This window comes from Denticeps clupeoides, chromosome 3 (genome assembly GCF_900700375.1).
Source record: "Denticeps clupeoides chromosome 3, fDenClu1.1, whole genome shotgun sequence".
Taxonomy (NCBI): Eukaryota; Metazoa; Chordata; class Actinopteri; order Clupeiformes; family Denticipitidae; genus Denticeps; species Denticeps clupeoides.
Window position 1 is genome coordinate 17,673,914 of NC_041709.1, and position 13,919 is coordinate 17,687,832.

General features: G+C 43.6%; 1 protein-coding gene across 5 annotated transcripts in view; it reads right to left on the reverse strand.

Annotated features, from left to right (window-relative positions):
• Positions 1 to 3,025: 3,025 nt before the first annotated feature.
• The window catches only part of crebbpa (CREB binding lysine acetyltransferase a), a 38,891-nt gene continuing 27,997 nt past the window's right edge, over positions 3,026 to 13,919 (reverse strand). For 2 of the 5 annotated variants that reach the window (XM_028974512.1, XM_028974514.1), the window contains exons 13-30: positions 13,588 to 13,887; positions 11,173 to 11,346; positions 10,844 to 11,018; positions 10,624 to 10,742; positions 9,938 to 10,177; positions 9,765 to 9,853; positions 9,281 to 9,361; positions 8,899 to 8,955; positions 8,612 to 8,689; positions 8,450 to 8,517; positions 8,187 to 8,337; positions 7,953 to 8,099; positions 7,571 to 7,684; positions 7,329 to 7,494; positions 7,022 to 7,189; positions 6,229 to 6,390; positions 5,865 to 6,146; positions 3,326 to 5,548 (exon numbers count right to left, since the gene is read on the reverse strand). In XM_028974512.1, coding sequence (XP_028830345.1) covers positions 3,326 to 5,548; positions 5,865 to 6,146; positions 6,229 to 6,390; positions 7,022 to 7,189; positions 7,329 to 7,494; positions 7,571 to 7,684; positions 7,953 to 8,099; positions 8,187 to 8,337; positions 8,450 to 8,517; positions 8,612 to 8,689; positions 8,899 to 8,955; positions 9,281 to 9,361; positions 9,765 to 9,853; positions 9,938 to 10,177; positions 10,624 to 10,742; positions 10,844 to 11,018; positions 11,173 to 11,346; positions 13,588 to 13,887 — 4,794 coding nt within the window. Of the gene's footprint in view, positions 5,549 to 5,864; positions 6,147 to 6,228; positions 6,391 to 7,021; positions 7,190 to 7,328; positions 7,495 to 7,570; positions 7,685 to 7,952; positions 8,100 to 8,186; positions 8,338 to 8,449; positions 8,518 to 8,611; positions 8,690 to 8,898; positions 8,956 to 9,280; positions 9,362 to 9,764; positions 9,854 to 9,937; positions 10,178 to 10,623; positions 10,743 to 10,843; positions 11,019 to 11,172; positions 11,347 to 13,587; positions 13,888 to 13,919 lie in introns of all 5 variants that reach the window. The other 3 variants (XM_028974510.1, XM_028974511.1, XM_028974513.1) reach the window with 3 other exon arrangements.

Sequence of the window (13,919 nt, forward strand, 5' to 3'; positions counted from 1 at the left end):
TGTGTCCTTTATGTAAGTGTGCTAAACAAGAATTGACCCCGCAAACTATGGACAGAAATGTGGTGGTAAATAAACTTCTAACCACCACTGGGTTTAGAAAAGTTAGTTTCTGTCTGGCTAATCTACTCCAGAGAGTAAAAACCTATTTGCACATCATGTAGTAAAAAAATAAATAATAGAATAGTTCGGCTGTGAAATACACTGCTCAAAAATAAAGGGAACACTTAAACAACACGATGTAACTACAAGTCAATCACACATCTGTGAAATAAAACTGTCTATTTAGAAAGCGATACAGATTGACAATCAATTTCACATGTTGTTGTGCAAATAATAAAGAAAAATAAAGTGATAATAAAGTGAAGTGATTGTCATTGTGATACACAGCAGCACAGCACATGGTGCACACAGTGAAATGTGTCCTCTGCATTTAACCCATCACCCTTGGTTAGCAGTGGGCAGCCATGACAGGCATTCAGGAATCAGTGTGTGGGGACAGTGCTTTGCTCAGTGGCACCTTTGTGGCACCTTTGTGGCACCTTAGCGGATCGGGATTCGAACCGGCAAACTTCTGATTATGGGGCCACTTCCTTAACTGCTAGGTCACCAGTGCCCCTAAATGGAATAGACAACAGGTGGAACTTCTTGGCAATTAGCAAGACATCCCCAATAAAGGCGTGGTTCTGCAGGTTTTGTTTCTATGCTTTCTGGCTGATGTTTTGGTCATTTTTGAATCCTGGCGGTGCTTTCACTCTAGTGGTACAACCCACACAAATGGCTCAGGTAGTGCAGCTTATCCAGGATGGCACATCTATGCAAGCTGTGGCAAGAAGGTTTACTGTCTCTGTCAGCGTAGTGTCCAGAGCATGGAGCCGCTAAATCAGGAGTCCATCAGTACCACTATGTACCATCCGACCTCTACAACTCATACAAAATGCAACAGCACGACTGATCATAAACCTTCCCAAATTCTCCCACACCACCCCTCTGCTACGTTCCCTCCACTGGCTCCCAGTTGCTGCATGCATCAGGTTCAAAATACTGATGCTGGCCTACAAAGCCAAACATGGAGTAGCACCATCCTACCTCACAGCCCTTATTACACCTCGCACTGCACCTCGTATACTCCGAACCTCCAGTACTGCTCGCCTGGTCCCTCCATCTCTGAAGGTAAAAGGAAAACATTCATCTAGACTCTTCTCCGTCTTGGCCCCTCGGTGGTGGAATGAACTTCCCCTCAAGGTCAGAACAGCTCAGTCACTGAGTATTTTCAAACGGCAGCTCATGACCTTCCTCTTTAAAGAATATTTAGATTAACTTGTAACCTTCTTATTGTCGAACTTGTGTACAGAATCTACAACAGAGTGAATAAAAAAATTGTATCCATAGTTGGGGTCCTAGTGAACCGGAATTGATCTCTTCATTGATGGTAACTTGAAAACACGTTGTAAGTCGCTCTGGATAAGGGCGTCTCCCAAATGTCGTAAATGTAAATGGGGGTTGTGCTTACAGCCCAACACCGTACAGCACATTAGGCATTTGCCAGAGAACACCAAAATTGGCAAATTTGTGCTCTTCACAGACGAAAGCAGGTTTGCACCACAGAATGTCAAGGAATTGGCGGATGCTTTAGTCCAGGTCTGGGAGATGATCTTGCAGGAGACCATCCGGCATCGGGAGCACGCCCAGGCATTGTAGCGAGGTCATACAGGCATGTGGAGGCCACACACACTACTTAACCTCATTTTGACTTGTTTTTAAGGACATTACATCAAAGTTGGATTTCAATTTTGAGTGTGACTCCAAATCTCCATGGGTTCATAAATTTGTTATTTGTGTGATTTGGTTATCAGCACATTCAACTATGTAAAGAACAAAGTATTTAATAAGGACATTTCATTCATTCAGATCTAGGATGTCTTATTTTTATGTTCCCTTTGTTTTATGAGAAGTATATTGAATATATATTTCTTAATAAGCCTATTAGAGAATCCTCTGAAATGGAATGAAAATGAATTATTTTGTGATCAATTTCTTAATCAGTCTCCACGTTTTAAAATTCTACTGAGTCATGAAACCTACTATGACACCAAAACCAAAATCACATTTGCGTGACATGCAACTGAAAATAAAGCTATTGTTTATAACATACCCAAAAAAAGATGCAGAAATATCATTTATATCTGTTGTACACAGTTTATTTAACAATATGGTATATAAGTAAGAAATGAGATTTTAACCAGTTTATACAGTGATTTCATTCTTTCTTCCTTATATTTATAATATTTTGCGTAATAACTTGCATGATTTACATTAGAGAAAAAGTAGAGACCCAGTTCAAGTTTCTGTGTGAGACGAATGAGGATGGATAGTCCTTTAAGCATTCAGACAAGCAACCAATGACCACCTTCTTTCCATTCCCACAGCCCTCGGAGACTCACCTTTCTCACTTGCTTTATACTTATATATTCTCTATGACAAAAGTGAAGGACAAAAAACTTATAAGACAAAGCAACAATTTTCTACATCTGCAAGATGGAATTTCTGGCAATGCGCAATGTCCATGTTTCTGTTTGCTTCAAGGTCTGTGGTATTGGTTCCGGTTTTTATTTGTACAACTCCTCGTGTATATGAGTGTGCGAATGGTGTGCATGCTTGCGTGTATGCCCAGTTCCTATTGATACGAAAAAAAAAATAAAAAATGTTCTCCTCGTACAGATCTTACAACGATAAAGTGAAGAAAAACTCCCCGAACATGTTGAAAAACAGAACGCTAGAATACAACAGCCAGGTTGGAGGAGAGCTAGAGAACAGAGGAAATCCTGGCCCAAATTCCGAAACAAATATTTGTACAGTCTCACCACCTCCACCCCCCCCTCCCCGAAAAAAAAAAAAAAAAAAAAATTTTTTGAAATAAACACAAGAATAACAATGCAGTTTTATACAAAACGAATAAAGGCATGAAACCATATAAAAAGCAAAATTACACAGCTAAATGGGGGAAAACAAATCAAAAGTTAAAACATTACATACAGACCAAATTTGGCCAGAACCAAAAAATATATCCTTTATGATTTTTTTTTTTTACTTTGAAACATTTAAACAGCATTTTTTCCAAATCCCTTGCCATATAGGAAGTAGTATAAGTCTCTTATTTTAAATGGAAATACATCAACATGTCCCAAGCACTGTCTTAAATTTTTATTAATTTTTTTTTTTTGATACACTTCTTGAAACTTTTTACATGTCAGTACAAAAATTCTTCAGAGAAAAAAAATGGACACATACAGACCAAAGTGTGGTGGGTTGAGTCTCCCAAATAAAGCTACAATCTCTCCACAAACTTCTCCAATGTGTCCCCCGTGGGGTCCACCATGCTCAAGTCACTTGTGAGCCCACCGCGGTTGGGCGTATTGAGTTGCGGGAGCATGGCGCTCTGCTCCGCAGTGCCCAGATGTCCCTGCTCCAGAGGCACTGCCAGACTGGGGTGCGGTGAGCTGGAGTGGGGCGGGGCATGCTGGGGCGAGGGCTGCGGCTGCATCTGTGCTGGCGAGGGACTAGAAAGTGCCGGTGGCTGCTGGGAAGGCGGCCGTGGAGACTGAACGGGCGCCGGGGAGCGCACCTGGTTGCCCAGCGTGTTGGCCAAGGGCTGGCCAGTAAGCAGGTGGGCCTGCGGGCTCATGGGACCTGGCTGAGCTGGGGAGCCCATTAGCGGCTTGAGGACCGCTTGTTGCTGTTGGTGCTGTTGCTGCAGCATGCGCTGATGCATGAGGTTCTGCGGGCCGTCCATGCCCATTTGGGCCATGGGAGGCAGCTGACCTATGGGTCCTGTGCCCACCTGCATTGCCAGCTGCTGCTGCTGCTGTTGCTGCTGCTGCTGCATGCGGAGCTGTGAGTAAGAGGCCTGTGCCCCCTGGGTCTGGGTGAATTGTCCAAGAGCCTGTTGCTGTTGTTGTTGTTGTTGCTGCTGCTGCTGTTGTTGTTGCTGTTGTTGTTGCTGTTGTTGTTGTTGCTGCTGTTGTTGGCGTAAAAGCTGCCGGCGGTACATCTCTTGGATCTGTTGGTTGGAATTGTGTCCTGGGTTCATCAGCTGGCCCTGTGGACCAAGAGCAGCCATGCCCTGGGGAGTGGGCTGCCCAGGCTGTGGAGGGGCCATGGCAGGTCTCTGGACAGCCACCCCGCCCTGCAATGGTGCCTGCATGGCCGGCTGTACCCCATGTAAGCCCTGCGGTTGCTGCTGCTGCTGTTGTTGCTGCTGCTGCTGGCTGGCATTGTATTTGAGTGTGCGCTGCTTTATAAAGGCTGCCATGAGCTGAGGGTTTGATTTCAGTATGTTGAGGACCTGCTGCTGCTGCTGGGGAGAGCTGGGTGATTTGAGGGTGCGCAGCAGGTCCTGCAAGGCATTGGGAGCGATTGCACCAGGCCGCTGTTGAGGAATCTGAGGCCGTGGACCCTGCGGGGGAACCATCATGCGCAGTCCTGCTTGCTGGGGTGGCTGCTGTTGCTGCGGCATCATGGGACGCTGCATGGGAATGCCTTGCTGGGGCGGCTGCTGCGGAAGAGGCTGCTGCTGTTGTGTCTGCTGCATTGGTGCCTGAGGGCCTCCAGGGCCCCACTGCCCCTGGGCCATGGGCTGCATGACCTGTGGCGTCCGCGGACCGACCATCTGCATGGGTTGCTGAACGGCGCCGGGCATGCGAGGCTGCTGATGGTTCATGGGCAGCCCGTTCATGCTGAGCCGGTAGTTCTGACTCTGCTGAGCCTGAGCCACCATCTCGATGTGACGTGCCATTTTGACTGCAGCCGGAGGCGGCTGCTGCTGCTGTTGCTGCTGCTGAGGAGGCTGGGGTAAGGGCGACTGCTGCTGGGGGAGAGGTGAGGGCTGGGCACCGGGCTTGCCCTGCGGAGCTGGGACCTGGGGCTGGTTGGGGCGGGGTGCCGCACTGGCGTACGCCGGGGACATGACCCCAGCAGTGTTGGGCGTGGACGGTTGGGTAGATAGCGGTGCCTGTGCCGCGTTGGCCTGCGGATGCTGTGAGGTGGGCGTGCCTGGCGTAGCTGTAGGGGGTGGAGAGGGCAGGCTCTGAGGCATACGTTGGCCCTGCATAGTGGCCATGCGCCGCCGCATCATTTGGGCCTGCTGAAGCCTGTGCTGCAGCTGCTGCTGTCGCAGTTTATGCTTGATGTTGAGGCAGAAGGGCACGGGGCACTTGTTCTCCTGGCAGTGCTTGGCGTGGTAGCAGCAGAGGGCGATCAGCTGCTTGCAGACAGGACAGCCGCCGTTGGTCTTGCGTTTGCAGCCCTTGGTGTGCTGCACGACCCGCTTCATCTTCTGACACGAGGGAAGCGAGCAGTTGGCGTTGCGGCACTGACAGGCGTGCACCAGCGACTGGATGCACCGCTGGATGCTCAGGCGCCGGCTCTCCTGCGGACTTTTTGAGGCTTCATTGCTCTGGCTGTTACTGTCATCATCCAGGCCGAGACCCCACTTGACCATTGTGTGTTCGTGGCCCTTAGTGTTGTAGCAGTTGATGCAGAGGTCAAAGTCCTGGTGGAAAAAAATTGCACATGAATATTTCAAAAGCTTTAGATTTTTGGACACTGCTGAACACTGTGGTTCAAACAAGATTATCATTTTGGCAGACATCAGTCAGTCATACTTACTTAATTAACAGTTATCTGCATCTAACAGCAATCCTAATAAACATTTGGACTAGTATGTGTAAGTTAAATATGTATTCATGAATTTTAATATGCAACATGTAACATATATCATGTTTCTGACTGTGTGGCGTTTAACACACTAAGTCTGAACAGAAGTCAAACTTAAATATGTTGCTTGGGTCTGTGTGCAGGCCACCCACCTCACAGACAGTGCAGTGCCAGCGTGTCTCCACGTGGTGCTTGCACTCGTTGCAAGTGTAGACAAAGCGGTCTTGGCCCTGGTTGTGCAACTCCACCAGCATGCACATAGTACTCCACTTACAGCGTCTCAGAGAGCTGAACTCCCAATGTTTGTCCCTTGCGAGCGTCAGGAAGGCGTCACGCCCGTCCATCAGGTCGCAGGTCAGCATTGGGTCAGGGTCCATGATGGGTGGAAGCGTATTGACCATGTGGCCCGCGTGCAGGTGAATCACAAAGAACACCTACAGCCCGAGAACATAAGTGTGAAATACATGGCCATAGTATAGGGTAAGCTTAGATGCTTTAGAAACAGAGGTGCTATACCTCCTTATGCTTTTCCATGGTGGCATAAAGCTTCTGTGACAGATCGTTGGCTACATTTGGCATCCCAGGCTTCTTCTTGTTGGCTCTGCTAATGCTGCTCTTGTTTTTGTTGGTTTTTTTGTTGTTCTTCTTCTTGGCATTTTTACTATCTCCAGGCGTGCCCTAAAAGCAAGAGGGAATGCAACATAATTATTACATAAACACTAGAAAAAGTAAGAAAACAATATCATGTTTTAAGGATTTGATATAGTTTCTCCACAGAAGCAGCACCTCTGGCAGTAAAGAAGACATTGGTCACACAATTACATTTCTGTTAACACAAAATCTGTTAATAAACATCTGAAATAAAACTGCCACCACGCCTTTGTATGTATGAAGGTTTACATTTTCCTGTAGTTGGTAAATTAAAATGCATTGTGCCTGAACAAAATGAAAAAGCTTATTAGCACCAGACTCCAGAATGGACAAGAGTCTTGATGTGGTTCTCCCAGCCTGAACTCTTTACAGTTTGCCCCAATATGCACAACATGTATTGTTGGAAATATCTTTGAAATTAAGTATTAAATAAACAAACAAACAAATAATTATATACTAAACATTTCGTGACAACTGAATATGTGATGGCATCACATATGCAAAATCTGGATCGGAATAGTCATAACAAGTCATTACATGTTTTGTTTGGTATTAAACTGCATATTTCTTGTGATAAACTTCTTATTTGGACCAAATCGGTTTGAAGAAGAAGAAAAAAAAAAGCATGGTGTTCCCTGTATCAACCTCTCAGGCTCACCTCTGGCGTTTCGCATGCAGCAGTGTTCTCCTCCTTCTTTCTCTCCTCCTCCTCCTGCTCCAGCTCTTTGATGCTCTCCTCCAGCACATTAGGCCAGAAGTCACCTTCAAAGTACGGAAGCTCGTTGGCACTGCTGAGCCGGTCCTCTGTTGCCTGTTTGAAAATATCCTGCAACAACAACAAAAAAAAAATCCTTTAGATAAGGCTATTAAATGTAAAAGTCCTTTAGATATGCAAACATGGCAACTCAAACAGTCCCATCTAAAGAAAATGTCATTTTTTATAAAATTATTTTTAAACAACTTGCCTTGTAGTCCTGAATGATTCGTTCAGCAAAGGCTTTGTCCAGCATTTTGCGGTACCACTCCTGTAACCTCTTAGGCTTGGGGATTTTCTGGTCAGCAGGGTGACAGTGGAAGATGTAGTCATCACCTTCACTTGGTGGACACGCCCAAATGTGACCAGTCACATACCTGTATATATCCAGCAACGATGAGTAACAACCCAGGCCAAAATAAGAAATGGTAATAAGCATAAAAAGGGACCTACCCGAGTTTCTTGACATATTCCAGATAGCCGATAAGGATTTCGTGATACACTGCTGTTCGCAGCAAGCGAGGTCTGAAGAAATGAATACTGTCGAGGTATGATATGTATACTCGCCTATGGACAGAAAGGGTGAAGCATTAATTAAGATTTGAATAATTCTGATGTGACTCTCAGTCAGTCTATTCTTTTCTTTAGGAGCAAAACGATGGTTTAGGTGAACTTCAAAACTCTGATGGAATCATAGCAAAGAGCAAAATTGAACAATAAACGGAACACATAACATTCTCTCGTGCAGCCCTAACTGGCTGGCTGACCGCAAACCCACACCACGGCATCACTTACTACTGTCATGTTCTGACCTGCAAAACAAGAGCGGCCTCACCTGGTGTTGGGAAAACAACATTCTGAGCCATATTCTTGTACATGCATGCCAAAGAAGCACACGTCCACGCCATCGATCTCCTCGAAAGCAAAAAGTGCCTTAGTTCTGTAGGGAAAGCTGTCAGCCATCTCACCCATGTCCACAAACCTTGCAAAAAAAAATATCCCTTATTATATCAATAATTATGTACATGCAACAGATAAAAGGAGTTAAACAGTTCCTGCAAGGTTTTACCTTGACTTCATGCCAGGTTTAACTTCTACCGTTTTGTCCGAGCTGGCTACCACTCGGACAAACACCTCCCCGGCTTCTGGATGGTTTTGCCTCTTCAAGTACTTATTGACACGATCCTCAATGTATGTGCCTAGCCTTGTTGCTTGCAACCCTATATTGGACACACAGGCTAGTTCATCACACACTGGCTTCCTTTATTTAACAGCAGAAGAAAATTTTCATGAGTAATGCCAAAACATTTATATGTAAATAGGATCACTCACTTTTTGCAGAAAATTTGTTCTCCTTCCTGGTTTTCCCAGTTTTCTTCAAACAGTTATCACAGATGAAGCTGTGAAAGGTGAGTTGTGGTTAGATTATTCTTTGCACTGATCTGTGTGTGTGTGTGTGTGTACTAAAGACATGTTGAATCAAAAAGTACTGACCCAGAAGGCCAAATGACATCATAATGAAGAACACATATCTGATGCATCTTCCTTCCACAATCCTTACATTCAACAAACCTGCAGGAAAAATTGTGTTATTTTCTTTGTTGCTTAATTGCTTAGTTCAGTGCTTGGTGCAGTGTGCAATGAGGTGCAAAACAAGTCTAAATACATTAAAAGAAACATTTCCTCTTTATTGGGAATGGCACTAAGTGATACTATTAAGTTTTCAAATATTCTGTAATGTTTTATGCCTAATTAAGAAAAATGGCTGCCTCACAACTTACGGCTCAGGGTCTAGAGTATCATTTTTCTTCCTTTCAAATTGGTCTTTAGAGATCATCCTGCACACAAATAAAGAAAAATTATATATTGCAAAGATAACAAAATCACATGCATTACCTCCCAGGCTCCCTGCATTTTAAACCCATATTGTTCATTTGTTTACATTTACAGCATTCAGAGGACACTCTTATCCAGAGCGACTTACGTAAGTGCTTTAAATAATCAGATTGTTTTCCTGCTTGCCATGAGACACTACAACAAACACCACAACTGCATAGGAACCCCACGTACCACTGAGCATTTCTCTTGTGATTATCTGACATGTCTACACTGGACTTGAAATATTTAAATGAATAAAAAGAAGTTTCATGTAATAGAACTTACGTCTGTGGCTGTGCAGGGTCGTCACCTAGTGTTACACTTTCCCCCTGGATCTCATTGAAACACTTCTCACAGAAATGATATCTGCAAACAGAAATGCCATAAAATGATATGCAAGAGAAAATGTGCACTTGATTGAATGCATATCTTAGATGCATTGCTTAAATAATTGTACAATATTTTGTACTCATTTTAAGAATGTTATTTGGTAGCTCTTTACTAGTACCATTTCCACAGGTTTCTGATGCTACAGCTCACTTGTGTCCTGTGCGGAATTAGTTTGAAAGGTTACACTAAAAGTTATGCTATACCATGGGTCTCTGGAACTGGTGTTCTCTAATTGAGGCTAAGTATAATTAACTAGTATATTAAGTTCAATAATTATTACCGCACATCCAAGGTAAATATCTGCCGCGTGTCTAAATTACAATCTCTCATATTTCGTATTACAAAGTGAATTATGCACCCCCTTTCAACAACTCCTTACCTATTCTGGTAGCTGTAGTATGTCCCATCTCGGGGTATGGTGCACAACTGTTTGCCATAGCAGCACAGTGTCTGGGGAGAGAACTCGTACTGCAGAGAAGGGAAAAAAGAAAATTAAAAACCCAGTACATTTAAAATACAGACACATGCAGAAAAGATAATGATAATGCTCACCTTTCTGCCACAGCAGTACCCCAGCCCCTGCATAACAGGGTCAATCTCCTGTTCGAAAACCTCAGCCAGCTTGGAGCAGTACTTGTACACACGTGACGTCTTGCGATTGTACAGCCAGGCATTGTTGAACATGAGCCAGACGTCGTCCACATACTGCCACGGCTCCTGGTACTGACCAGTGTCCAGTTTGCGTTTGATGGTGGACAAATCGATTGGGTTCTTCACAATGTCAAAGTAGTCCTGACCACAGAGACAAGACCGCATGTTATTCAAATCCCTGGGGTGGGTGCAGGGCTGAGTGACATGGCTTATAAATAATTTTGGGAAATTCTGAAATCTCCTCTCCAGCACTTCAAAAATGCATAATTTAACCATTCAATGCTCTGAAGACATGCCAGCCTTGAAGAAAGGTTTAAAAGATTGTCGCTTTGGGTGTATTCAACCTGAAAAGCTTGTCTGGCATACATGAGTATAATATGTCCAACTAGTACATATTGTACTTCAATTAAAATAAATAAATAAATATATAAATGTTATAATGGTACAATTCTTGATTCTTTAACATCCACAAAGACTAAAGTTTCTTATATTCCTGAAAATACATCTTGTGGTGCCTAAATTGTATAAGAACATGATTTTAATAAACAATGTGGCCATGGACAGCAGCTGCTTAAAGCAACACACACCGGAATACCCAGAAGCATGGGGTCCACTGGCTGTCGGAAGGGCAGAGACTCGGGGTCCTGCCGGTAAAGAGACTCCAGAGTTTGCATCAGGGCCTGTCTCAGTTCTTCTGGCTTAAAGACTGAATGGGATAGAAGTAAACAGGCAGGAAGGTGATAATACAAAACTAGATCATTGTAACCGCTGGACATTAAGAGTCTCAAGGTGGGCCTCTGCACTCACTTTTCCTACGAGACTGTAAAGATACAGCCGTGCTACTGGCTCCACCCTCCTCATCCTCTTTACTTTCTGCCTTTATGTCTGGCTTCTTTTCCTCCATTTCCATTGGTTCCGTTTTACCCTCTAAACCTTCCTGCTCTTCCTTGGTTGCCGTAAGAGAGCTTGTGTCATCTTCAGCCTGGAAGGGAACACATGACCACTGTAATGTCAGTGTACAGTGAAAATTATGCTGATTCAAGAGTGTGTGTGTGTGTGTGTGTGTGTGTGTGTGTGTGTGTGTGTGTGTGTGTGTGAGAGAGAGTTAGAGAGGGGTGCTCTCATCAACAACAGACCTCCATCTTAGGCTCCATCTTAAGGCCTGCCAGATGCAACTCTTGCTCATTGTGTCGGGGCTCCACTTTGGCCTCTGTGGTGGTTGGCATATCAGGCAGTGCATTCTGGGAATGCATTTCTGCACTGGTCGCTGAGGCTGGTGTGGGAACTCTGTTGTCTTGGCTGGTGGCCTTCTGAATGAAAGAACGTGACCAAAAGAGTGAGTTAAGATAGATCTGGTGTCCCATGCTAAAGCATTCATTTGCCATAGTTATGTAGAATCAGGTACATTTGGGATAATTCAGTGAAAAAGAAACAAACAACAAGTCCACATTTTTGTTCTATATGTAATAAAAATATGTAACCAAAAAGGCTGAAGGAAAAAAAAGGAAAGTACAGCAGGGTTGGAAATGATCCGAACCAGTCATGCATATAGAGTGGCCTAGTGGGTAATACATTTGGCTATGAACTGGAAGGCCACAAAGGTCACAAGTTTAAAACCCCACAAGTTTAAACCTCACTTAGCATTGAGCAAGACACTTAACCCAGATTGTCTCCAGGGGGACAGTCCCTGTAAATAGTACTGATGCTCTGGATAAGGGCATCTGATAAGTGCAGGTAAATAAAATAAAGACAATATACCAGTAACTTTAAAAGTCAGACAGACACTCCATATGTCCTTCATTCCGACAAGCACAGACATGCAAAGTGTAGATATTTTCTTTTTATATTTGATTCTGTTTTTAGGTTATTTAACCTAATTGTTATTTGAAAGCTCTTAAAGAATAGCTTTCATACATAAACCAAAATAGTCCCTTCTGACAAACAAATGAGGTGACACACTGTGCTGCGGCCAGCAAGAGTGTTCACCTTGCCAAAAACATAATCGCTGAATGTCTTGAAGTTGAGGCAAAACCAACTGCAGCATGCAGGACATGATTTCTTATTTATTTCTTTTTTAACCAAAACATATTTGTGGCCACATCTTCAGATGTTTGCCAATGTAATTCTACTACAAACAAAGAAAGCACATAAAAGGCAAACACACATACATTTTACCTGGGATTTACTTTTATCCCCCAATCATACTGATATCACAGCATAACATTTTTTGTCCTGCCATCAATATCAGACATGATATACTGTAACATTAAATCTAACACATTTTGTTACCATTCAAACGATTATGTTGTTTTGCATTTAATAATTAGGAAAACTAACATTTAAACACAAACCCTGTGTTTGTCAGTAGCTTATTTCTCCCAGTAGCACCATTTCTATATTTTGGGAATGTTAGGACCCATGTATGAATACTGTAGCTCTTGTTTTAAGTTTCATATGCAGTTATACACAAAAAGGTTCATTTCCAATGCTGTTTATGAATTAACACTGAATAAAAACTTTGAACAATGCTTACCACACATTGGACTATGGAACTCAAAGAGAACATGTTTCATATGGATGTGGATTGGAAAGACACCCACAACAGACGCTGTGCGAGACAGCAGCAGTTAAAAGGGACAGTAATGTGTTGAGGGTATGGTGAAGGGGTAAATGGGTATAGCTGGGCATACACTGTGTAAGGGCTCATAATAAACTACTGAGGAAATCTAAAAACATGCGCCTTGAGACAGTAGAACCTATCCTTTAACTTTCACACCAGTTCCAACTACAACTCCTTTGGCTTGACCACTTTCTTCATTACAAATTTTCTGAACAAGAAATATGATACATTTGACTATAAACGGATGGTGTCACCAATCTAATAAATTAAAAAAATAAAAGCGCTGGTGAAGAACTGGACCTGGTCATGTCATTAGGGACTTGCTGGAAAATAATATTGAAACATAATTGCTTATTTCTTGCTGACATAACGGATCTTCTAAAATTAAGTTTCACTTTTGTTGACATGCATGTTTTCTTCACAAAAAGATGAAAAGAAAACTGCAATGTCATGCAGGACACTCTTTCAGATGCCCACAGGGTATCAACAAAACTAAGCTCACACCACCATTCTGAAGTACACTTGTTTTGAAGGTTACTTTCTAGAATATTAAGAAACAGACTATTAAGGCTATTAACAGCAGAAATTTAAAAAATGGTAACATACTCATTCTGCCTTATGTTTTGGGGGAAGTTGTCTTTATAATAATTGTATGTACTACTCAATCGGTTTTACAAAACAATGCAGTTTAATCATTTGAGCATTGAGGCGGCTATGTTGTAATTTTGACATTCTGACTATAAATTCTAGACATTTTCGCATCAAGTGGAATTCAAGTTACACAGGTTTAGTGAAATGCAAACCAGGTACACACTGGCCACATCAGGAGCAAGCTGTCAAATTTAAACTCCAGGGAATGTGTGGAAAAGCATGAAAGGAAGGGAGTAATGAAACGATGCTGAAAAGATGAAGAGGGTGTCTGTTGTCTCACCGGAGTGGTTGGGGGTTGCGCCTGTGGTGTAGGAAGCATGTCCATCGGGGAATGGGCCTGGGTGGGGGTTTGGCCAGGCTGTGGGCCCTGTACTGTGCCTGAGGTGGGGTGAGTGGGGGTAGAGGAGCGGCTGGAGGAGGCTTGCTGAGCCTGGGTGGGTGCAGGGAGCTGTAGCGAAGGCAGGTTAGCAGCATTGGTGTTGGAGGAAGAGGAGGAAGAGGATGGCGGAGTTGATGTTGCACGTAGCACAGGCTGGGGCAGCTGGGTGTTCATGGGAAGGTTAGTGGAATTGAGTGACTGCTGTTGAAAAGAAGAACAATACAAAGACATAT